Below are 23,012 nucleotides of genomic sequence, written 5' to 3'. Positions count from 1 at the left end.
CAGACACCTGCAGACCTGCTTTACCACCTGTCTAGCGACTCTCCTGCAGGTGGGGAGCCAGGGGGCTTGAACTGGGATCCTTACGCTGGTCCTCGAGTTTTGGCCATGTGCACTTAACTCGCTGTGCTACAGCCTGCCCCCCCCCCCATTATTCTTTTTATTTATTTATTTTTGCCTCCGGGGTTATTGTTGGGGCTCCGTGCCTGCATCATAAATCCACTGCTCCTGTTGGTCATCTTTCCCCCCTTTTGTTGCCCTTGTTGTAGTTATCATTGTTATTGTTGATGTCATCCATTGTTGTTGGATAGGACAGAGAGAAATGGAGAGAGGAGAGGAAGACAGAGAGGGGGAGAGAAAGACAGACACCTGCAGACCTGTTTCACCGCCTGTGAAGTGATTCCCCTGCAGGTGGGAAGCTGGAGGCTCGAACTGGAATCCTTATGCCAGTCCTTGCCCTTCGTGCCACGTGCGCTTAACCCGCTGCGCAACTGCCCAACCCCCTATTTTATTCTTTTAATCTTAGTTTATTTTTATTTATTTTTTATTTTATTTATTTATTTTATTTTTCATCCAGGGTTATTGCTGGGCTCGGTGCCTGCACTATGAATCTACCACTCCTGGAGACCATTTTTCCCCCCTTTGTTGCCCTTGTTGTAGCCTCACTGTGGTTATTATTATTACCATTGTTGATGTTGTTCATTGTTGGATAGGACAGAGAGAAATGGAGAGAGGAGGGGAAGACAGAGGGGGAGAGAAAGACAGACACCTGCAGACCTGCTTCACCGCCTGTGAAGCGAATCCCCTGCAGGTGGGGAGCCAGGGGCTCGAACCGGTATCTTTACGCCTGTCTTTGCGCCTTGAGCCACGTGTGCTTAACCTACTGCGCCACCCCCCGACCCCCGATCTTAGTTTATTTTAATGAGCAAGAAATACAGCAAAAGAGACTAGAGCCCTGCTCAGCACTGGCTTCTGGTGGTGCTGGGGATTAAGCCTGGGATCTCTGAGCCTCAGGCATGAGAGCCTTTGGCAGAACCACTATGGTGTCTCCCCAGCACCCAAATTTCTTTTTAAAAGACTTGTTTATTAAAAAAAAATACCGTTCGTTTATTTATTATTTGATAGAGATAGAGAAATTGAGAGAGGAGGAGGAAATAGAGAGGGAGAGAAACACCTACAGCCCTGCTTCACCACTCGAGAAGCTTTTCCTCTGCAGGTGGGGACCAGGGCCTTGAACCCAGGTCTTTGTGCGCTGTAATGTGAGTGCTGAACCAGGTGCGCTACTGCCTGGCCCCTGTGTGTTTATTTTATGTGAGGGGAGGGAGAAAACTACAGCATCACTCTTACACATGCAATGCTGGGGATTGAACCCTGGCCAAGACTTTATTTACTGCACCAACTGTTAAAAGTATTTACGTATGTATGAGAGAGGATTAGAGTGTGACTGTGGAAATAACACAGCTGGTTGTGCACTGGACTTCCGTGCCCGGGGTCCTGGTTGAATCCTGAGCACTGTATGTGCCAGATTGGTGCTGTGGCTCCGGTCCCTTTCTTTTCCTCTGCCTCATGTGAAGCTCTCTCATATGTAACAAGTAAAACAAACCTTGCTTTAAAAAGAGAGAGAATGAGAGGAGGGAGCGACTAGTGTAGCACTCAGATCTGGCATAAGGTGGTACCTGGAACTGAACCTGGGCCCTGTGGAGCCTCAGGCATCGAAACCCTGTGCTGTAACAAGCTGAGCTGGTCCCCAACTTTTGTTTTGGGGGGGAAGCTTTGCCTTTTTTCTTAGTTTCTTTTTTATTTTTCTCTTAAAGTTTCATTTATGTGCAGGGGATAGCACAATGGTCTTGCAAAAAACTTTAAAAAAAATATTTGTTTATTTCCTTTTTGTTGCCCTCATTTTTTTTGTTGTAGTTATTATTGTTGTTATTGATGTCGTCATTGTTGGATAGAACAGAGAGAAAATGGAGAGAGGAGGGGAAGACAGAGAGGGGGGAGAGAAAGACAGACACCTGCAGACCTGCTTCACCGCCTGTGAAGCGACTCCCCTGCAGGTGGGGAGCCGGGGGCTCGAACCAGGATCATTATGCCGGTCCTTGTGCTTTGTGCCACGTGCGCTGAACCCGCTGTGCTACCACCTGACTCCCAAAAGATTTATTTATTAACACAAGATAGGGAAGGAGAGAGAGAACCAGAGGATCATTTGGCACATGGAATGCAGGGCTTGAACTTGAGACCTCATGCTTCCAAGCCCAGTGGTCCAGCATCGTATTCATGGCCATGTTCCCATGCACAAGCACTCAAATTCAAGCCCTTGGTCCCTACCTGCAGGAGGGGACATTTAACAAGCAGTGAAGCAGAGTGCAGGTGTCTTTATTTTTTTCCCTCTCTCCCCTCTGAAATTCTGTTTCTATACAAAGGTAAATAAAATAATAAAGAAGTTAGAAAGAGGGACCAGGTGGTGGCACATCTGGTTGAGCACACAGTTACAATGTTCTAGGACCCAGGTTCGACCCCCTAGTCCCCACCTGCAGGGGGGAAGCTTTGCCAGTGGTGAAGCAGGGCTGCAGGTGTCTCTCTGTGTCTATCTTCCCTTCCTCTCGATTTCTGGCAGTCTCTATCCAATAAATAAAGATGATAATTATATATTTATTTTATTTTATTTATTTATTCCCTTTTGTTGCCCTTGTTGTTTTATTGTTGTAGTTATTATTGTTGTTGTCGTCGTTGTTGGATAGGACAGAGAGAAACGGAGAGAGGAGGGGAAGACAGAGAGGGGGAGAGAAAGATAGACACCTGCAGACCTGCTTCATCGCCTGTGAAGCGACTCCCCTGCAGGTGGGGAGCCGGGGTTCGAACCGGGATCCTTATGCCAGTCCTTGTGCTTTGCGCCACCTGCGCTTAACCCGCTGCACTACAGCCCGACTCCCCGATAATTATATTTTTTTAAGAAAAGAAGTTAGACAAGCAGAGCATCTCTCTGGCACATACGATCCTGGGGATTGAACTCTGGACCTCACACTTGAGAGTCTTACCAGGCTTCATGCATCATGCCACCTCCTAGCAGCACAGCTGCCATTTTCAAGGCCCCCCACAAGTCTGGCTCAGGCTCTCAGCAGGGTCTCAGGCTAGCAGCCCCGGTTCATCTTTGGCGGGGGCAGGCCCTGGGGGTGGGCAGGGGCGGGGGTGTGTGCACGTCCTCCAAGAGCCCCTGTTCCCGCAGCTGCGGGACTGCGGCGGGCTGCGCGAGGTGGAGGTGACCGCGTGCCTGGTGTGGAAGGACTGGCCGCACCGCGTGCACCCGCACAGCCTGGTGGGCAAGGACTGCACGGACGGCGTCTGCAGAGTGCGGCTGCGGCCCCACGTCAGCGCCCGGCACAGGTACCGGCCGCCCGGGCTCCCCCAGCCCCTTTCCAGGGAGGGAAGCAGGGACGGGGCGGGGTGGGGTCTCACCCAGGGCCTGGGCGCCTGGACATGTGCATTTGCACATCCTTGTGTCCAGGTGCATCAAAATGGGCCGCGGGACTCTAGAACCAACTTCACGGCGAGGCTCGCCTTTTCCTTTTAAATATATTTTATTGGGCGTCAGGCCGTAGCACAGCGGGTTAAGCGCACATGGTGCGAAATTCAAGGACCGGTGTAAGGATCCTGGTTCACCACCACCAATCCCCCTAGCACCCCCACCCCGCTTCCCACCTGCAAGGGGTGACTTTACAAATAGTGAACAAGGTCTACAGGTGTCTATCTTTCTCTTGCCCGCTGTGTCTTTCCCTCCACTCTCCATTTCTCTCCAGCATGAGGTCCTGAGTTTGATCCCCGGCAGCACATGTACCAGAGTGATGTCTGGTTCTTTCTCTCCTATCTCTCTCATCAATCAATAAATAAAATCTTTTATAAAAAAGGAAAATAAATTTTATTATTAATTTTTTTCCACTTCAATGATTATTTTAAAGAGGCAAATTGAGAGGGGATAGAGAAGATAAGGAGAGAGACAGGGAGATACCTGCAGCCCTGCTTCACCTTTTGTGAAGAGTTTCCCTTATGCAGCGAGGGGACCCTGGTCCTTGCACATGGTAATGTGTGTTCAACCAGGCATGCCAGCAACCTGCCCCTTGCTTTTATTTATTTTATTTTATTTATTTCTTTTTTCCTTTCTTCTCTCTCTCTCCCTTTCCTTTCCCTTCTCCTTCCTTCCTTCCTTTCTTGCTTTCTTCTTTACCAGAGCATTGCTTATGGTGGTGCAGGTCCTCAGAGCCTCAGGCTTGAGGGTCTGTTTGCATAACTGCTATGATATCTCTCCCACTTTTTTTTTTTAAGTAAAAGACATTGAGTAACATAAATAGAAAGAACAGAACACCCCCCCCCTTTATTTTTTTGCAGAACCAATGTGCTGGAGTCCATGGCTCCCAGCTGACTTATTCTTTTCTCTATTTATCTCAGATAAATAGCTAATGTCAGAGAGAGGGAGAGAGAGGCAGTGCTTCACACCCTCTCAGCTTTCCCTGGTGCCATGGTGTTCCTGTGTGGTGCTTCGGTTCCATCCTGGGCCCTGTGGCAGTAAGGCAGGTGCTGTACTCAGTGGGTTATTTCCTCACCCCAAGGTTCATTCTTTTTCAAGATTTATTTTATTTAACAATAGGCAGAATAAATGAGAAACCAGAGCCCTGCTCCACTCTGGCTGATGGTGGTGCTGGGGATTACATCTGAGGCCTTTGTAGCCTCAGAAAAAAACTTAAAAAAAATTTTTTTTTATATTTATTTATTTTCCCTTTTTGTTGCCCTTATTGTTTAACATTGTTGTGGTTATTGATGTCATCATTGTTGTTGGCTAGGACAGAGAGAAATGGAGAGAGGAGGGGAAGACAGAGAGCGGGAGAGAAAGACAGACACCTGCAGACCTGCTTCACCGCCTGTGAAGCGACTCCCCTGTAGGTGGGGAGCCGGGGGCTCGAACCGGGATCCTTACGCTGGTCCTTGTGCTTTGTGCCACCTGCACTTAACCCGCTGCGCTACAGCCCGACTCCCCTTTAAATTAATTTTTACCAGACCATTGCTCAGCCCTGATTTTTTAAATGCATCTATTCCCTTTTGTTGCCCTTGTTGTTTTACTGTTGTAGTTATTGTTGTTGTCGTCCTTGTTGGATAGGACAGAGAAGTGGAGAGAGGAGGGAAAGACAGAGAGGGGGAGAGAAAGACAGACACCTGCAGACCTGCTTCACCGCCTGTGAAGCGACCCACCCCCCCCCAAGGTGGGGAGCCGGGGGCTTGAACCAGATCCCCACGCAGGTCCTTGTGCTTTGTACTATGTGTGCTTAACCAGGTGCACTAGCGTGGGCACCCCCCACATCTTGATTCTTTCAACACAGAGACTTTGTGTCTTTGCTTCTCAAACATCCGCACTAGATGGGAGCGGCGCAGTTCCGCCTGGTTGGGGGTGCACCTGGTTGAGTCTGCACACGTCACCCCACACGAAGACCCAGGTTTAAGCCCTTGGTGCACCTGGTGGTGGGGGCCACTTCCCAAGTGGTGGTGAAGCACTTTTGCAAGGCTCTCTTTTTTTGTCTCTCCCTATCTAGCCAACCCCTCCCCATTTCTCTCTGTTCTAGCAAATAAAAAAGAAAGAGAAGAGAGAGAGAGATGAAGAGGATCCTCACCTGAGCTGGGGAGACAACATAATAGTTATGCAAAAAGGCTCTTTTTTAAAAATTTATATTTATTTATTTTCCCTTTTGTTGCCCTTGTTGTTTAATATTGTCGTGGTTATTGATGTCGTCGTTGTTGGATAGGACAGAGAGAAATGGAGAGAGGAGGGGAAGACAGAGAGGGGGAGAGAAAGATAGACACCTGCAGACCTGCTTCACCGCCTGTGAAGCGACTCCCCTGCAGGTGGGGAGCCGGGGCTCGAACCACAATCCTTACATCGGTCCTTGCGTTTTGCGCCACATGCGCTTAACCCGCTGCGCCACCGCCTGACTCCCAGTAAAAAGACTTTCATGATTGAGACTCCAAAGTCGCAAATTCAGTCCCCCGCATCACCATATGCCAGAGCTGAGCAAAATAAAATAAAATAAAATAATAATAATAATAATCAATCCTGTTCTCCATGAGGCTGAGTTTGAACCCTTGGCCCTCCCAGAGCACCTCAGTCCTGAGACATCTCCCGGCAGAGCTCTCTGGAGGGCAGAGGATCCACACACCCCTCACTAACCCCTCCACCTCGTGGTTTTCAGCTTTAACAACCTGGGCATCCAGTGTGTGAGGAAGAAGGAGATCGAGGCTGCCATTGAACGCAAGATCCAGCTGGGCATCGACCCCTACAATGGTGCGTGGTGTCCCCGCAGCCCCCGCCCCTCCAGCTTCTTCAGCCCCTCACCCCGCACTGCTCCACCCGCCTGGCACGCTCACCTGCCCCGGTCTCCCCACAGCCGGCTCCCTGAAGAACCACCAGGAGGTGGACATGAACGTGGTGAGAATCTGCTTCCAGGCCTCCTACCGGGACCCGCAGGGTCAGATGCGCCGCATGGAGCCTGTGCTCTCGGAGCCCGTCTATGACAAGAGTGAGTCCTGGGGCACCCTCCGCCTGCCTTCCTCAGCCTTGCCCGCAATGGTGTGCACAGATGGTGAACTGTCTCTATTTATCACTTTTGTAAAGACTTTTTTTCTTTTTAACTTTACTTATTTAAATAATTGTTTATATTTATTTCAGTGAGAGAGAAACACCAGAATACTGCCCAGCTCTGGCTGATGATGGTGGTGGGGATTGAACCTGGAACCTTAGAGCCTCAGGCATGAGAGTCTTGCAGAACTATTGTGCTCCCTCCCAGGGGCCTGGTGGTGGCAGCACACCGGTTAAGCACACGTATTACCATTATACTGCCTTTCTAGAATTATTTATTTGTTTATTTAAAGATACAAAGAGAAAGACACACACACACACACACACACACACACACACAGAACGAGAACAAAAGAGAGACCAGAGCAGCGCACAGCGATGCTGGAGATTGAAACTGGGAGTTCAGAGCCTTGGGCATGGACGATATTATTATTATTATTATTATTATTATTATTATTATTATTATTATTATTATTATTACAGAACCATTATGCACTGTCCCCAGCCCAGAATGAGGGGGATACTTTTTTCTTTCTTTTTTTTTTTTTTTAAGGACAGAGAGAAATGGAGAGAGGAGGGGAAGACAGAGAGGGGGAGAGAAAGATAGACGCCTGCAGACCTGCTTCACCGCCTGTGAAGCGACTCCCCTGCAAGTGGGGAGCCGGGGCCTTGAACCGGGATCCTTAAGCTGTTCCTTGTGCTTTGCGCCACCTGCGCTTAACATGCTGCGCTACCGCCGGACTCCCGGGGATACTGTTTTGTACTTTGTGTGCTTAACCTGGGGAGCTACCGCCCAGTCCCCAAGGGAATACTGCTTTGTTACTGTTGTTGAACCAGTCCTGAGTCCTGCTCAGCTCTGGCATATTACAGTGGTGCTGGGGATTGAATTAGGGATCTTTGGTGCTTCTGGCATGAACGGCTTTCCTTTTCCTTTTTCTTTTTCTTTTTTGCCTCCAGGGCTATTGCCTGGGCTCGGTGCCAGCACCACAAATCCACCGCTCCTGGAGACCATTTTTTCCCCTTTTGTTGCCCTTGTTGTTTTATTGTTGTTGTGGTTATTATTATTGTTGTTGTTGTTGCTGTCATTGGATAGGACAGAGAGACATGGAGAGAGGAGGGGAAGACAGAGAGGGGGAGAGAAAGACAGACACCTGCAGACCTGCTTCACTGCTTGTCAAGTGACTCCCCTGCAGGTGGGGAGCCGGGGACTCGAACCGGGATCCTCATGCCAGTCTTTGCCCTTCGCGCCACGTGCGCTTAACCCTGTCTCTACTGCCCAACTCCCTATGAAAAGCTTTCCACATAACTATTATGTTATTTCCCCACATCCCAGTTAATTTTTTCGCATTGAAGCATTTAATCTGCACATAGGTATTACATGCCTAGAAAAGGCCCCCGGGGATTCTCCCTCCTGTGTGTTTTCGTCTCCTCCTGGTGCATGATGCCAGCTGAGGTGGCTCATACAATGAAACCAAACGGATGGGACAGGAGCAAGTTGTTCTGCCATTTTTCTAGGTCTTTAAGTGCACATGCAATCTGGGGTGTTCACTTCACACTTGTCTAACCTGGCACTGCGGCTCACAGCAATTTCCCCAGTCATCATCAGTGTCTTCAAACTCACCAGTGTAGCCATACTTCATCTTCATGGTTAGAAGCTGGAGTGAGGGCTGGGGATAGATAGCATAATGGTTATGCAAACAGACTTTCATGCCTGAGACTACAAGGTCCCAGGTTCAATCCCTTAGAACCACCATAAACCAGAGCTGAAGAAGAAGAAAGAATTGTTAAAAAGAAAGAAAGAAAGAAAGTAAGAAAAAAAGAAAGAAAGAAAGAGAGAAAGTAAGAAACTGGAAAGGGGGTGGCAGGAGGCAGGCAGTGGTGTTCCTGGTTAAGTAGACATGCTACAGCGCACAAAGACCTGGGTTCAAGCCCCTGTTCCCCACCTGCAGGGGGAAAGCTTCACAAGTGGTGAAGCAGGGCTATAGATATCTCTCTGTCTCTCTCCCTCTCTATCTCCTCCTCCCCTCTCAGTTTCTCTCTGTTTATGTCCAATAATAATTAAGTAAAATATTTTTAAAAAGATGTATTAATTAATGAGGCAGAGAGAGTGGGGCTCTAACTCAAAACCTCGTGTCTGAGAGCACTACGCTGTGGTCACAGTGCCGCCTCCCAGGACATTTGTCCCCATTATTAAAGACTGTTCCTGTTGACTGGACAATTGCAGGGTGCTGGCTCAGCAGCTGTGATTCTCTTGACCTTTTCCTCATGGTCCTGAGATGGATGCCACAGTCTCAGACGTGTCTGTGTTCCAGGCGTGCTGGGCATTGTCCTCTCTCTGTTCCTCACCTCTTTGCTACCTGGCATGGACACCCACATTATTTCTAGTAAGACTGGCTCCTTTCTGACACACCACTCCCCCCTCACTCCTTCCTAGAGTCCACAAACACGTCAGAGCTCCGGATCTGCCGCATCAACAAGGAGAGTGGGCCTTGCACAGGTGGCGAGGAGCTCTACCTGCTATGTGACAAGGTGCAGAAAGGTGAGGGGCCTGGGACTACGAGTTCTCTGCCGGGCTGCTGTGTCTGTGTCTGTGTCTGCCCACATGGCCCTCTTTCAGCGTGTGTGTGTGTGTGTGTGTGTGTGTGTGTGTGTGTGTGTGTGTGTTTAGGCTTTGTTTTGTTTAGTTTGAGGGAGGGAGACACCCCAGCCTTCAATGCTTTGGGGGCCGGGCTCAGACCTGGGTGGTGCACATGGAAAAGCAGTGCGGTATCCCAGCACACTAGTCTGATGATGATGATATTAATTCTTTATTGGGGGATTAATGGTTTTTAAAAAATATTTATTTATTTATTTCCTTTTGTTGCCCTTGTTGTTTTATTGTTGTAGTTATTATTGTTGGTATTGATGACGCTGTTGGCTAGGACAGAGAGAAATGGAGAGAGGAGGGGAAGACGGGGAGAGAAAGACACCTGCAGACCTGCTTCACCGCCTGTGAAGCGACTCAAATATACTTTGTACAAGTATAATATTTCTCAGTTTTCCATGTCACAATTAAACCCCCACTAAGGCCTCCTCTGCCATCATGTTCCAGGACCTGAACCCTTCCACCCACCCAGAGTCTTTTACTCTTTTTTTTTTTTTTTGGCTCCAGGGTTATTGCTGGGGCTCAGTGCCTGCACTACAAATCCAGTGCTCCTCGAGGCCATTTTTCCCATTTTGTTGCCTTTGTTGTTATTGTTATTGTTGCCATTGCTGTTATTGTTGGACAGGACAAAGAGAAATGGAGAGAGCTGGGGAAAACAGAGAGGGGGAGAAAAAGATAGACACTTGCAGACCTGCTTCACCACCTGTGAAGCAACCCCTTCCCCCGCAGGTGGGGAGCCTGGGGCTTGAACTGGATCCTTGTACCAGCCCTCACGCTTCGCGCCAAGTGCACTTAACTCAGTGTGCTACGTCCCAGCCCCTATCTTTATTTACTTATTAGATAGAGACAGCCAGAAATTGAGAGGGAAGGGGATGATAGAGAGGAAGAGAGACAGAGAGACACCTTCAGCCCTGCTTCACTATTTGCAAAGCTTTCCCTCTGCAGGTGGGAAGCAGGGGCTTGAACCTGGATCCTTGAACATTGTAATGTATGCTCAACCGGGTACACCCCTGCTTCCTTTTAGAAAGAAGTGTTATTCCATCTATAAACAATTACTGGCTCTGGCACTAATTGTTTATCTACTCACCCACTAATGGGCCTTGAGATAGTTTCTTCTGTTTAGCTCTTAGGGATTTGGCTACCGTGAATACTTGTATGCAACCTGTTTGTTTGAATGTTTGTTTGTTTGAATGTAAAGGAACCATCTTCACTTCCTCTAAATTCACCAGTCTTGAGAGGTACCGATAAAAATGTTGAATGGAGGGGACTGGGCGGTAGCGCAGCAGGTTAAACGAACGTGGCACGAGGCGCAAGGACCAGCTCAAGGATCCTGGTTGGAGCCCCCGGCCCTCTACCTACAGGGGGTCGCTTCACAGGCGCTGAAGCAGGTCTGCCAGTGTCTATGTTTTTTTTTGTCTCCTGGGATATAGCTTGGGCCTCGGTGCTGGTCTTGGGGGGGCTTTTCTTTTCTTTTTTTTTATTGGATAGGACAGAAAGACATTTAGAGGGGGAGGGCAAAATAGAGGGGTAGAGGAAGATAGACACCTGCAGACCTGCTTCACCACTTGTGAAGCGAACCCCCTGTAGGTGAGTCGCCGGAGACTCGAACTGGGATCCTTGCGCTGGTCCTTGTGCTTTGCACTATGTGTGCTTAGCCTGGTGCGCCACCACCAGACCCTGCATGGTACTGGTGTTAAAAAAAAAGGGGGGGAGTCGAGTGGTAAGCGCAGTGGGTTAAGCGCACGTGGTGCAAAACGCAGGGACGGGCAGAAGGATCCCGGTTCAAGCCCCCGGCTCCCCACCTGCAGGGGCGTCGCTTCACAGGTGCTGAAGCAGGTCTGCAGGTGTCTGTCTTTCTCTCCCCCTCTGTCTTCCCTTCCTCTCTTCATTTCTCTCTGTCCTATCTAACAACAACGACATCAATAACCACAACAATGTTAAACAAGGGCAACAAAAGGGAAAATAAATAAATAATTTTTTTAAAAAAATGGAGGAGGATAATAGGAAGAAAAAAGTAGCACTAGTGAGCATTCTCTGAGATTGAGGCCTGGAGCTTGAAGTTTGTATAGTGCTGGAACTTAGCAGGAGCAGAGCACCTGTTACTAAGCCCTTCTTAGTCCTTGCCTTGGCGTGACTCATACCATTCCCAGAGCTCCCCTTAGCACTGTTATGGTGAGGCACCTAGTCCCTGCGATGTCAGCGGAGGATCTGACTACCTGGCCGAGCTGGGCAGGAGACGCTCTGGCCTAACTGGGTTCTTCTTTTGACTCTATGATGTGCGCTGGCTATGTGACCCCTGGACCAGTGACTTCACTTCTCTATACCTTTGTTTCCTAAAGTTACCTTCCTGGTAGGGTCTGAGTGTGCCTGACAAATAGAAAAATCTCTGCATGCAGCCAGGGAGGTGGCTCGGTGGGTAGAGTGCTGGACTTACAAGCAGGAGGTTCCAAGTTCAGTACCTGGCATTGCCCGAGTGATGCTCTGTTTTCCCCCCACTACCACCATAAATGCATCTAAAAAACAAAAAACCTGGATCTGGAAGATGGCTCACTCAGTAGAGCGCACACTTCACCACGTACAAGGACCTGGATTTGAGTCCTCAGCTGCCAACAGAGCACCATGCCCAGGGAACACTTCACATGCCGTGAAGCAGTGCTATAGTGTCCCCCACCCCACCCCGTTTCTCATCTTCTATATGGTAGGAGAAGGGGGCAGGGGAAAAGAAGGGGAGAGGGAAGTCCATTGGGAGCAGGTACAAAGCCTAAGCAACTAAATCCATAAATAAAACAACTTAGGGCTGGCAAAATAGTGCCATTGGATAGTGCACGACCCAGGTTCAAGCCTGCCTCCGCCACACTGAAGTAAAAAGTGCTGTCTTTCACTCTCTTTCTCTCTATCTAAAGAAGAAGAAAAGAAAAAAGAAAAAAAAAAAATCTCAGCCCAGATCAGTGAGAAAACAAAACAAAAACTCATTGTTTAAAGTATGCACTCAAGAAGTTAGCTGCTGAAGGTTTTTGTTTGTTATATTTTTGTTTGTTTGTTTGTTTTTCCCCTCAGAGCACTGCTCAGCTCTGGCTTATGATATTGTTGGGAATTGAACTTGGGACTTTGGAGCCTAAGGTATGATAGTCTGTTTGCAGAACCACTATGCTGTCTCCTCCACCTGAGGGTCTTTTTTATAATTTTATTTTTATCTATCTTATATTTAATAGGATAAAGAGACTGAGAGGTGAGGGGTAGTTGGAGAGAGACAGAGAGACACCTGTAGCACTGCTTCACAGCTCTAAAGACTCCTGCAGAGGGGCTTTGAACCCAGGTCCTTGTGCATGGTGTGCACTTAACCAGGTGTGCCACTGCCCAGCCCTGGGTTTTTTTTTTTTTTTTTCCTAGAGCCCTGCTGTGTGCCGCCTGATGGTGGTGCTGGGGATAGAACCTGAGACCTTGGAGTCTCACAGTTGCCAGGCTGGTGTGCCGCCTGCCCAACTGTCTCATTCAGTCCAACGAGTGTTGAGGTGGATCCCGGGCAGCTGAATGAGCTGGGCTGTGGCTGCATCCCCCAGCTCACACCCCCCCACCCCCGCAGAGGACATCTCCGTGGTGTTCAGCAGGGCCTCCTGGGAAGGCCGCGCAGACTTCTCCCAGGCTGATGTGCACCGCCAGATCGCCATCGTCTTCAAGACGCCGCCCTACGAGGACCTGGAGATCATGGAGCCCGTGACTGTGAACGTGTACCTGCAGCGGCTGACAGATGGTGTCTGCAGCGAGCCCCTGCCCTTCACCTACCTGCCCCGGGATCACGGTACTACTCACTGTGCACGCACATGCGCACACGCATGCACTCTTTCTCTCTCTCTCTCTCTCTCTCTCTCTCTCACACACACACACACACACACACGCTTCCCATCTGCAAGGAGTATGCCTCACGAGTGGTGAAGCAGGTCTGCAGGTGTCTCTTCTTCTCTCCCTATCTCCCCACCCCTCTCAATTTCTCTCTGTCCTTTTAAAACAGAAAAAGGGGTGGGGGGCGTCTGGCGGTAGTGCAGTGGGTTAAGTGCAAAGTACATAACGCAAAGTACAAGGACCGGTATAAGGATCCCGGTTCGAGCCCCCGGCTCCCCACCTGCAGAGGAGTCGCTTCACAGGTGGTGAAGCAGGTCTGTAGGTGTCTATCTTTCTCTCCCCCTCTGTCTTCCCCTCCTCTCTCCATTTCTCTCTGTTCTATCCCACAATGAACGACATCAACAACAACAATAATAACCACAACAAGGCAACAACAACAAGGGAAACGAAAGGAGGAAAAAATGGCCTCCAGGAGCCGTGGATTCATGGTGCAGGCACTGAGCCCCAGCAATAACCCTGGAGGCAAAAAAAAAAAAAGGAAAAGAGGTCACTGGGGAGTGGTGGATTCCTAATGTGGGGACCAAGCCCTAGCCCCAGTGATAACCCTGGTGGCAATAAAAGAAAATAAATGTGCTAATGGCATTTGGAGGTGACTGAGACTGCACCAGCCCTCTCCCCTTCCCAGTGTGATTCACAGTCCCACTAGGAGGGAGACAGACCCTTTCATGTACAGAGACACTCAGAGTAGGTAGGACTGGGCTGGAGTTGCCTAGAGACAGAAGCTCACTCCCCACCCCTCCAGCCTTAGGAGGTCAGGGAGGACTGCGGGCCTGAGGAGGAGACAGCTGAGCGGAGGTTGGAAGGAGGACTAATTTTGCCAACCTGCAGACACATGGTAGCAGTTGAGAGAGAGTTCACAGTGGACTGGGGAGCTAGCACCAAAGGTCCCAGGTTCAGTCCCCAACACTGCCATAAGCCATGGCTGAACAGTGTTCTGGTAAAATGAAAAACAGTATATAAGGGGCCGGGTGGTGGAGCACCTGGTTGAACTCATGTCACAGTGCAAAAGGACCCAGGTTTGAGCCCCCGGTTCCCACCTGCAGGGGGGAAAGCTTCAGGAATGGTGAGGCAGGGCTGCAGGTATCTGTCTCTTTCCCTCTCTGTCACCCCCTTCCCTTTCAATTTCTGGCTGTTTCTATCCAATAAATAAAGATAATTAAAAAATACATATAAGTATGTGTGTATATACACATACATACATACACACATGCATGTATGTATCAACTCTAATAGAACATGCGAAGGCTCCGAGGTAGAACTGTGCCTGAACAGAGAGCATTGGGGGGGGGAGGAAGGGGTCAGCAGGGAGCCTTTGGCATTGAATGTGGCTGACTAAGAAGGAGGCTTCTGTTTGCACTGGTTGGCCAGAGACCAGAACAGCTAGGCAGTTCCCTACAACCTCTCTTCTACTCATCCAGAATGAATGAAGGAAGGAATAAATGAATGTGTGAATGGTCATGACTCATGCATTACTTCTTGTGCCCCTCTGTCTCCCCCACAGACAGCTACGGTGTGGACAAGAAGCGGAAGCTGGGGTTGCCTGATGTGCTTGGGGAGCTGAACAGCTCTGGTGTGTCCCCTCCCCCAGCCCACACAGCCCCAAGCCCCAGGGATGGGAGGCCTGCCCCCTTGCCCCTGGAGGAAGAGGGATGGAAGGGAGCCCAGAGCCTCACCCCTGCCTCCCTGTAGACCCTCATGGTATCCAGAGCAAGCGGCGGAGGAAAAAGCCCGGCTTCCTGGACCACTTCCTGCCCAACCACAGCTCAGGTAGGTCCAGGCTCAAGAGTCCCGCAGCCCTGCTCCCAAGCTTCTTTGCCTCTTCTGGGTCCCCAGACACACCATGCACAGGCTGAGGGGAAGAGTGAAGTGCTGGGGAACTGGAGCCTTGGGGCTCTGCTGGGCCATGTATGTGCCCTGTGGATTCTGCTCAGTTGCAGGATCTCAGAGCCTCAGGGGGCTCCTCTGCAGTCTTGCCACACTTGTGCCTCACTGGCCTTTCAAGGTTTTTGTTTGTTTGTTTTTTGTTTTTGTCTGGGGAGATAGCATAATGTTTCTGCAAAAAGACTCTCATGTCTGAAGCGCCAATGGTCCTAGGTTTAATCCCCAGCACCATCATAAACCATAGCTGAACTGAGCAGTGCTCTTCTGGTTTAAAAAAAATAACTTTTTTTTTTCCATTGCTGATCAATGCTCTGGTTAAAAAAAGTTGTTTTTTTTTTTTAATCTAAAATACATATGTATGGGTGGTGGAGATAGCATAATGGTTATGCAAAGATCCCAGGTTCAATCTCCTGCACCACTATAAGCCAGAACTGAGCAGCAGTTTCGTAAAAATAAGTAAATAGGGAGTCAGGCGGTAGTGCAGCGGGGTTAAGCGCACATGGTACAAAGTGCAAGGACCTGCCTAAGGATCCTGGTTCGAGCCCCTTGTTCCCCACCTGCAGGGGAGTCGCTTCACAGGCGGTGAAGCAGGTCTGCAGGTATCTATCTTTCTCTCCCCCTCTCTGTCTTCCCCTCCTCTCTCCACTTCTCTCTATCCTATCTAACGACGACGACACCAACAACTACAACAATAAAACAACAAGGGCAACAAAAGGGAATAAATAAATTAAAAAATAAGTAAATAAAAAATACATATTTATGGAGTCGGGCGGTAGCGCAGCGGGTTAAACACACATGGCGCAAAGGGCAAGAACCGGCTTAAGGATCCCGGTTCGAGCCTCTGGCTCCCCACCTGAAGGGGTGTCGCTTCACAAGCGGTGAAGCAAGTCTGCAGGTGTCTATCTTTCTCTCCTCCTCTCTGTCTTCCCCTCCTCTCTCCATTTCTCTCTGTCCTATCTAACAATGACGACATCAATAACTACAACAACAATGAAAAACAAGGGCAACAAAAGGGAAAATAAATAAATATAAAAAAATTAAAAAATAAAATACATATTTATTAGAGTCTGGAAGGTGATGAAGTGGATAAGGCCTTGGACTCCTGAGTGTGTGGTCCTGAGTTCAGTCCCCAGCATGGCATGTGCCAGAGTGATTCTCTGGTTTTCTCTCTCTCGGTGTCAGCAATAAGTAAATATTTCAGTAGTAAAATAAAATTTAAAATATATATTGCTTTGAAAAAGGGAAGGAGAGAGAAAGAACTGTGTATCACTCCCATTAGCCAGAGCTGAGCAGTGCTATGGTTAAAAAAAAAAAAGAAAGAAAGAAAGAAAAAGAAAGAGAGGTGCTGGGTGGTTCTGCACATGTTACAGGGTGCAAGGACCCAGGTTTGAGCCCCCGGTCCTCACCTACGTGGGGGAAGCTTCCCGAGAGCTGGAGCAGGGCTGCAGGTGCCTCTCTGTATCTCTTCCTCTCTATCTCCCCCTTCCCTCTCGATTTCTGGCAGTCTCTATCCAATAAATAAAGATTGAAAAAATGTAAGAAAGCCGGGGTTGAGTGGTGACACACCTGGTTGACTGCACACATTACAGTGCACAAGGACCTGGGTTCAAGCCCCCAGTCCCCACCTGCAAGGTGGGGAGCTTCACGAGCAGTGAAGCAGTGCTGCAGATGTGTCTCTCTCTTCCTGTCTCCCCCCTTCTCAATTTCACTCTGTCTCTATCCAAAGTAAATAAAGCAATAAATTAAGAAGAAAGAAGATAAGGGGCCAGCAGTGGTTTACCTGGTTGAGCACACATGTCACTGCTATGTGTGCATGGAGCTGGGTTTTTTTTTTTTTTTTTTTTTTAACCTCCGGTGTTATTGTTGGGGCTTGGTGCCTGCACTATGAATCCACTGCTCCTGGAGGCCTTTTTAAAATTATTTTAAAAAATATTTATTTATTTATTCCATTTTGTTGCCCTTGTTGTTTTATTGTTGTTGTTGGATAGGACAGAGAGAAACGGAGAGAGGAGGGGAAGACAGAGAGGGGGAGAGAAAGACAGACACCTGCAGACCTGCTTCACCGCCTGTGAAGCGACTCCCCTGCAGGCGGGGAGCCAGGGGCTCAAACTGGGATCCTTATGTCAGTCCTTGCGCTTTGCGCCACATGCGCTTAACCCGCTGCACTACTGCCTGGCCCCTGGAGCTGGGTTTAAACTCCTGGCTCCTCACCTGCAGGGGGGAAGCTTCATGAGTGGTGCAGCAGTGCTGCAGTTCTCTCTCTCTGCCTCTCTCCCTTCTCATTTCACTCATTTTCACTCTGACATATCAAATAAAGTAAATGGAAAAAAAAAATGACTGCGGGAGTGGTGGATTATACTCCTGGTGGCAATTTAGAAAGAAAGAGGAAAAGAAGAAAGAATGAAAAAAGAAAAGAGAAAGAAAGGGAAAGGAATGGAAGGGATGGAGGTCTAAGAAAAGGTTGGCCCAGAGCAGTGAATGCCTAGTGATTAAAAAAAAAAAAATAGCCCTTCCGTGGCCCCACACAGAATTTGATTACTGCCACCACTCACCAAGCTCCCTGGCTCCTCCCTGCAGGCCCCTTCCTCCAGCCCTCCACCCTGCTGCAGGACCCAGACTTCTTCCCCGGTCCGGTGTCCCTCCCAGGCCTGGAGCCCCCAGGCGGGCCGGAGCTCCTGGATGACGGCTTCCCCTACGACCCCGCGGCCCCCTCGCTCTTCAACATGTTGGACATGCTCTCCCCGGCCCCGCCTCTGGCCAGCGCTGTGCTCAGCAATGGGGTGGCTGGGCCAGCATTGGGGGAACCCCCAGGCCCCGAGCCGCTGGCACCACTGGCGCTGGACTCGTACCCTGGCCCCGGAGATGGGGGCACGGCCAGCCTCGTGGGCAGTAACATGTTCCCTAACCAGTACCGAGACACCGGCTTTGGAGGGGGGCTCCTGTCCCCGGGGCCCGAGGCCACGTAGCCCCCTCCCAGAAGAGGCGCTGGGGGGGGTTGGGGTGCAAGGGCCTCAGTGCCCTTGGCCCACCCCCCCTCTGTTGGTGAGCCACCGACATCCTGGACTTTCTGCAAATGGACACCTTCAGCACCTGGGAGAAGTAGGTCTGGAGCCTAGGAGTCCATGAGGGCCCATTTCATAAAGAAGCAGACTGAAAGGGGTGAGGGCCCGGGCTCCCTGGCCTCAGCTTGTCCCCATGGCCTCAGCCCGGAGCCCTCCAGGATTGTGGATCCTGGAGGATACAGAAGGGAGGAGGGGTGCACATTCCCACCCTCCTTCCCCAAGGCTGAAGGTGGGGAATTTGTTTGTTCAGAGTCTTCCCAATAAAGATGAATTTTTGAGCCATGAGGGGGGGGGGGTCTCATCTCTTCATGTAGAAAGTAGCCCATTAAAAAAATATATATTACCATAAATGGGATCATGTGTACATATTTTTCTATAATATGGTTATCTAAAAGATTTATTTTTACGTATTTTATTTATTTATTGGATAGAGACACAGAAATTGAGATGGAAAGGAGACAGTAATACAGGGGCTGGGTGATGGTGCACCTAGTTAAACACACGCATTACAATGTGCAAGAACCTGGCTTCAAACCCACGTCCCTGCCTGTGGGGGAAGCTTCACAAGCAGAGAAGTGGTGCTGCAGCTGTCTGTCTCAGGCCCGCTCTATCTTCCCCCCTCCCTCTCGATTTTTGTCTCTATCCACTAAGTTCATTTAAAAAGAGAGTGGTCGAGAGTCGGGCTGTAGCGCAGCAGGTTAAGCGCAGGTGGCGCAAAGCACAAGGACCTGCATAAAGATCCCAGTTCGAACCCCGGCTCCCCACCTGCAGGGGAAGTCGTTTCACAGGTGGTGAAGCAGGTCTGCAGGTGTCTGTCTTTCTTTCCTCCTCTCTTGTCTTCCCCTCCTCTCTCCGTTTCTCTCTGTCCTATCCAACAACGACGACAACAACAATAATAACTACAACAATAAAACAACAAGAGCAACAAAAGGGAATAAATAAATAAAATAAAATATTAAAAAGAAATCATGGGCTCAATTAAATAAAAAAAAAGAGAGTGGTCTGGGAGGTGGTGCAGTAGATAAAGCATCGGACTCTCAAGCATGAGGTCCTGAGTTCAATCCCTGGCAGCACATGTACCAGAGTGATGTCTGGTTCTTTCTCTCTCTCCTATCTTTCTCAGAAATAAATAAATAAATAAATTCTTTAAAAAGAAAAGGGGGGGGGAGAGAGAGAGAGAGAGTCAAGACATCTGCAGCACTGCTTCAGCACTTTTGAAGCTCTCCCCCAGCAGGTGGAAACCAGGGACTTGTACCTGGGTTTTGTGCATGGTAATCTGTGTGCTCAAGAGGTGTGCCACCTGACTCCCAGATTTATTGACTTTGAGAATTTTATTTTTTTAAAAAGAAAGTTTTATTAATGAGAGGAGAAAGAGAACTAGGGTATCACTCTGACTCATGCAATACTGGGGATCAGACCTACCTCATACTTGAGTGTTCAACACCTTATCCACTGCACCACCTGCCAAGCAACAAAATATTTCTAGGAGATTAAGGAGGAGAAAGGAAGAACCAGAGCATCAGCTTGGCATGTGCCATGCTGATGCCAAGGACTGAACTGGGGACCTCCAATTATTTATTAATTTATTATTATTAAAACATAAAATATTGAGAGAGATATCAAGAAGACACTATAGTATTGAAGCTTCCTGCAATGTAGCGGTGGCTGGACTTGAGCCAGGGTCATGTTCATGGTAAATAAAGCATGTGCACTATCCAAGTGAGTTATTTTTGGCCTCTCCTAGTAATTTATATATATATATTTTTTTTCTTACCACAGCACTGCTAAGTTCTGGCTTAAGGTGGTATGAGGGAGAGGGATTCAACCTGGAACTTGGGAACCTCAGGCATGAAAGACTTTGCATAACCATTATGCTCTCTCTTCCATTCCCCATACCACCTTAAGACACCTGCAGCACTGCTTCACAGGTGGGGACCGCAGGCCTGAACCCAGAGGCTTGCGCATTGTGATGTGAGTGCTCCATCATCTGGCCTAGTTTTCCTAACACACTACAAAAAAATTAATGGTGTAGCCTACGTTCTTAAGCACAAAACCCCAGTTTTCTCTGCTCCGCGCCTTCCCTTTCCCCTCCCCCTCCCTACTTCAGACTCTGCCCGCGTAGACCACGCCCCTCTCGCCGGGACCACGCCCCCTCACAGACCCCGCCCCTACGTCGGCGGAAGCGCGCTCTGCCATGCTCCGCCCTCTCGCTCCTCGCGGCCTCCCACTTCCGTTTCCGGTGCGGGCAGCGCGCTAGCGCAGCGGTGGGAGGCGGCGGCGAGCCGGTGAGTGCTGGTGGTGGGCAGCGACCTCCGAGCTCCCGGGTGGGCGTCGACGCAGCTTCCCTTCCCCCTCCCCTCAGCCCCTTCCGCGGCTGCCGGGGGCCGCTGCCCCGCCCCTGCCCCGGAGGCCGCCCGCCCCGCAGCCGCTCGGGCCTGAGGCCGCGCCCCTGCCCCCGCCGCCCGGCCTCCGGACCCCCGGCGCCTCCCGCACCCACACGCCGCCCGGGCGTGCCGGCTTCGCCTCCCTCAGCCCCCCTGCAGACTGCCTTTTATTTTCATTCACTTAATTAATTAATCACCTTTCCCCGGAGCCCTGCTCAGCTGTGGCTGCTGGTGGTGCGGGGGATTGAACCTGGGACCTTGAAGCTCAGGCGGGAAAGCCTCTTCTGCGGAGCCACTATGCAGTCGACCCCCGTGCGCCCTCACCCCATTAGTCCCTGTTCAACCAGAGCCTCAGGCATGAGACACCTTTGCAAAAAAAAAAAAAAGGATTTTGTAAACTCACTGTGTTGGTTTCCTGGTCTCTTTCTAAAAAGAAAAAAAAATTTTTTTTTAATAAATGTTTTATTTTTTTTTAATATTTATTTATTTCCTTTTGGTGCCCTTGTTTTATTGTTGTAGTTATTGTTGATGTCACCGTTGTTGGAGAGGACAGAGAGGGGGAGAGAAAGACAGACACCTGCAGACCTGCTTCACCGCCTGGGAAGCGACGCCCCTGCAGGTGGGGAGCCGGGGGCTCGAACCGGGATCCTTACGCCGGTCTTTGCGCCACCTGCGCTTAACCCGCTGCGCTACCCCCCAGACTCCCAGTTTTTAAAATTTTTATGTAAGCCCGGTCCCCAGCGATTTGGAGGAAGCTTCGGTGTTGAGATGTCTTTGTCTCCCTCTGTCTCTATTTGAAAAAGTCTAATCTGAGCGCTGAAGTCCCGCTGTTGACCCAAAAAGAAAAACAAAAACCAAACCCAATACCACGGGTATATGTGTATGCATATAGACGTATAGAATTTACTGCATAGAGACAAGTCGATAGGGGAGGGCGGGGGAGCCGCCTGCAGCCCTGCGTCGCTGCTCAGGAAGCTTCCCCTCCCGCAGGTGGAAAGCAAGGCCTTGAACCCTGGTCCCTGTGCATAATAGTAACGTGCATGTTTGCCCTACCCCGTGTGACACTTTCCGGCCCCACGTTTGTATTTTTTTAAAGTTTATTTGTTTATTTATTTATCTACTTGTTTATTCCCTTTTTGTTGCCCTTGTTTTATTGTTGTAGTTATTATTGTTGTTGATGTCGTCGTGGTTGGATAGGACAGAGAGAAATGGAGGGAGGATGCGAAGACAGAGAGGGGAGAGAGAGACAGACACCTGCAGACCTGCTTCACCGCCTGTGAAGCGACTCCCCTGCAGGTGGGGAGCCGGGGGCTCGAACCGGGATCCTTACGCCGGTCCTTGCGCTTTGCGCCACCTGTGCTTAACCCGCTGCTACCGCCCGACTCCCACGTTTGTATTTTAAAGGTTTTATTAGGAGAGTGAGAGAGTGGAGCCATGCTCAGCGCGGGTATATGGTGGCCTTGGGGCCTGGGTGCTTTGCGCCCTTATTACCAAGGCCCTGGAGGGGCCGCTTGGCGAATGGTGAAGCAGGGCTGCACATGTCTCTGTCTCTTCCTCTATTTCTGCCCCTTCCCTCTTGATTTCTGTATCAAATAAATGAAGATAATTTTTAAAAAAGATTTTTTTTTTTTTGGTAGATCTTGTGTTCTACCAGGCTGAGCTCTCTACTCAGCTCCCCTTTTAACCAGCAGATCATGTGCCCCCCCTTTTTTTTTGTTCTTTTTTTTTTCTTTTTCACCAGGGCTCTGTTCAGCTCTGGTTTCTGGTGGTGCAGGGGATTGAACCTGGGACTCACTGTGTTGGTTTCCTGGTCTCTTTCTAAAAAGAAAAAAAAAAAAATTGGAGCCTCAGGTGTAAGAGTCTCTTTGCATAACCATTATGCTGTCTCCCCCTGCCCTGTTCCCCCTGTACCCCAGCCCTGACCAGCTCTGGCCTTAAAGCACCCTTCCTTTCCTTAACTATCATCTAACATCAGTACCCTCCACCTGCCCCCCTCCATACCGCACCGCACCACTTGTGGCTCCATAGTCTCCTCTTCTGCCTGTCCTTTTCTTTTTTCTTTTTTTTATTACCTTTATTTATTGATTGGGTACAAAGAGCCAGAAATCGAGAGGGAAGGGAGGGACAGAGAGGGTGAGAGACAGAGACACCTGCAGCCCTGCTTCACCACTTGTGAAGTTTTCCCCCAGCAGGTGGGGACTGGGGGCTCAAACCCTGGTCCTTGCACACTGTAACATGTGCACTCAACCCAGGAGCGCCACTACCTGCCCTCCTGCCTGTCCTTTTCAAAATCAGGATCTTGGGGCCTGAAGATAGCTCACCTGGCAGAGTGCACAGTGGGCCATGCCCAAGGACCCAGGTGCAGACTCCTACCACCACCCAGAGAAGCTTCACCAGAGGTGGGGGAGTGCTGCTGTTTCTCTCTCCTTTCTCTCTCCTTCCATCTCTGCCTCCCACCCCTTACCTGAAATAAATAAATAAATAGCAGTAGCAGTGAAAATGTGCAAGATCAAAGCCCTGGAAGAAAT

General features: G+C 49.6%; 2 protein-coding genes across 9 annotated transcripts in view; both read left to right on the top strand.

Annotated features, from left to right (window-relative positions):
• The window catches only part of RELB (RELB proto-oncogene, NF-kB subunit), a 35,737-nt gene extending 17,352 nt beyond the window's left edge, over nucleotides 1-18,385 (top strand). For both annotated transcript variants that reach the window (XM_060186185.1, XM_060186186.1), the window contains 8 exons: nucleotides 3,221-3,378; nucleotides 6,228-6,319; nucleotides 6,423-6,554; nucleotides 9,048-9,152; nucleotides 12,841-13,056; nucleotides 14,659-14,727; nucleotides 14,847-14,924; nucleotides 17,616-18,385. In XM_060186185.1, coding sequence (XP_060042168.1) covers nucleotides 3,221-3,378; nucleotides 6,228-6,319; nucleotides 6,423-6,554; nucleotides 9,048-9,152; nucleotides 12,841-13,056; nucleotides 14,659-14,727; nucleotides 14,847-14,924; nucleotides 17,616-18,004 — 1,239 coding nt within the window. In that variant the 3' untranslated portion in view covers nucleotides 18,005-18,385. The remainder of the gene's footprint in view (nucleotides 1-3,220; nucleotides 3,379-6,227; nucleotides 6,320-6,422; nucleotides 6,555-9,047; nucleotides 9,153-12,840; nucleotides 13,057-14,658; nucleotides 14,728-14,846; nucleotides 14,925-17,615) is intronic.
• A 1,900-nt stretch (nucleotides 18,386-20,285) lies between these two features.
• CLASRP (CLK4 associating serine/arginine rich protein) overlaps nucleotides 20,286-23,012 on the top strand; it is a 35,236-nt gene continuing 32,509 nt past the window's right edge. For 6 of the 7 annotated variants that reach the window (XR_009548389.1, XR_009548388.1, XM_060186180.1 and 3 more), the window contains exon 1: nucleotides 20,286-20,385. The gene's annotated coding sequence lies outside the window, so the exon portion shown is untranslated. The remainder of the gene's footprint in view (nucleotides 20,386-23,012) is intronic. The other variant, XR_009548390.1, reaches the window with a different exon arrangement.

The sequence above is a fragment of the Erinaceus europaeus genome, chromosome 2 (genome assembly GCF_950295315.1).
Source record: "Erinaceus europaeus chromosome 2, mEriEur2.1, whole genome shotgun sequence".
NCBI classification, from domain to species: Eukaryota; Metazoa; Chordata; class Mammalia; order Eulipotyphla; family Erinaceidae; genus Erinaceus; species Erinaceus europaeus.
This window is presented reverse-complemented; position numbering and strand designations above follow the sequence as displayed.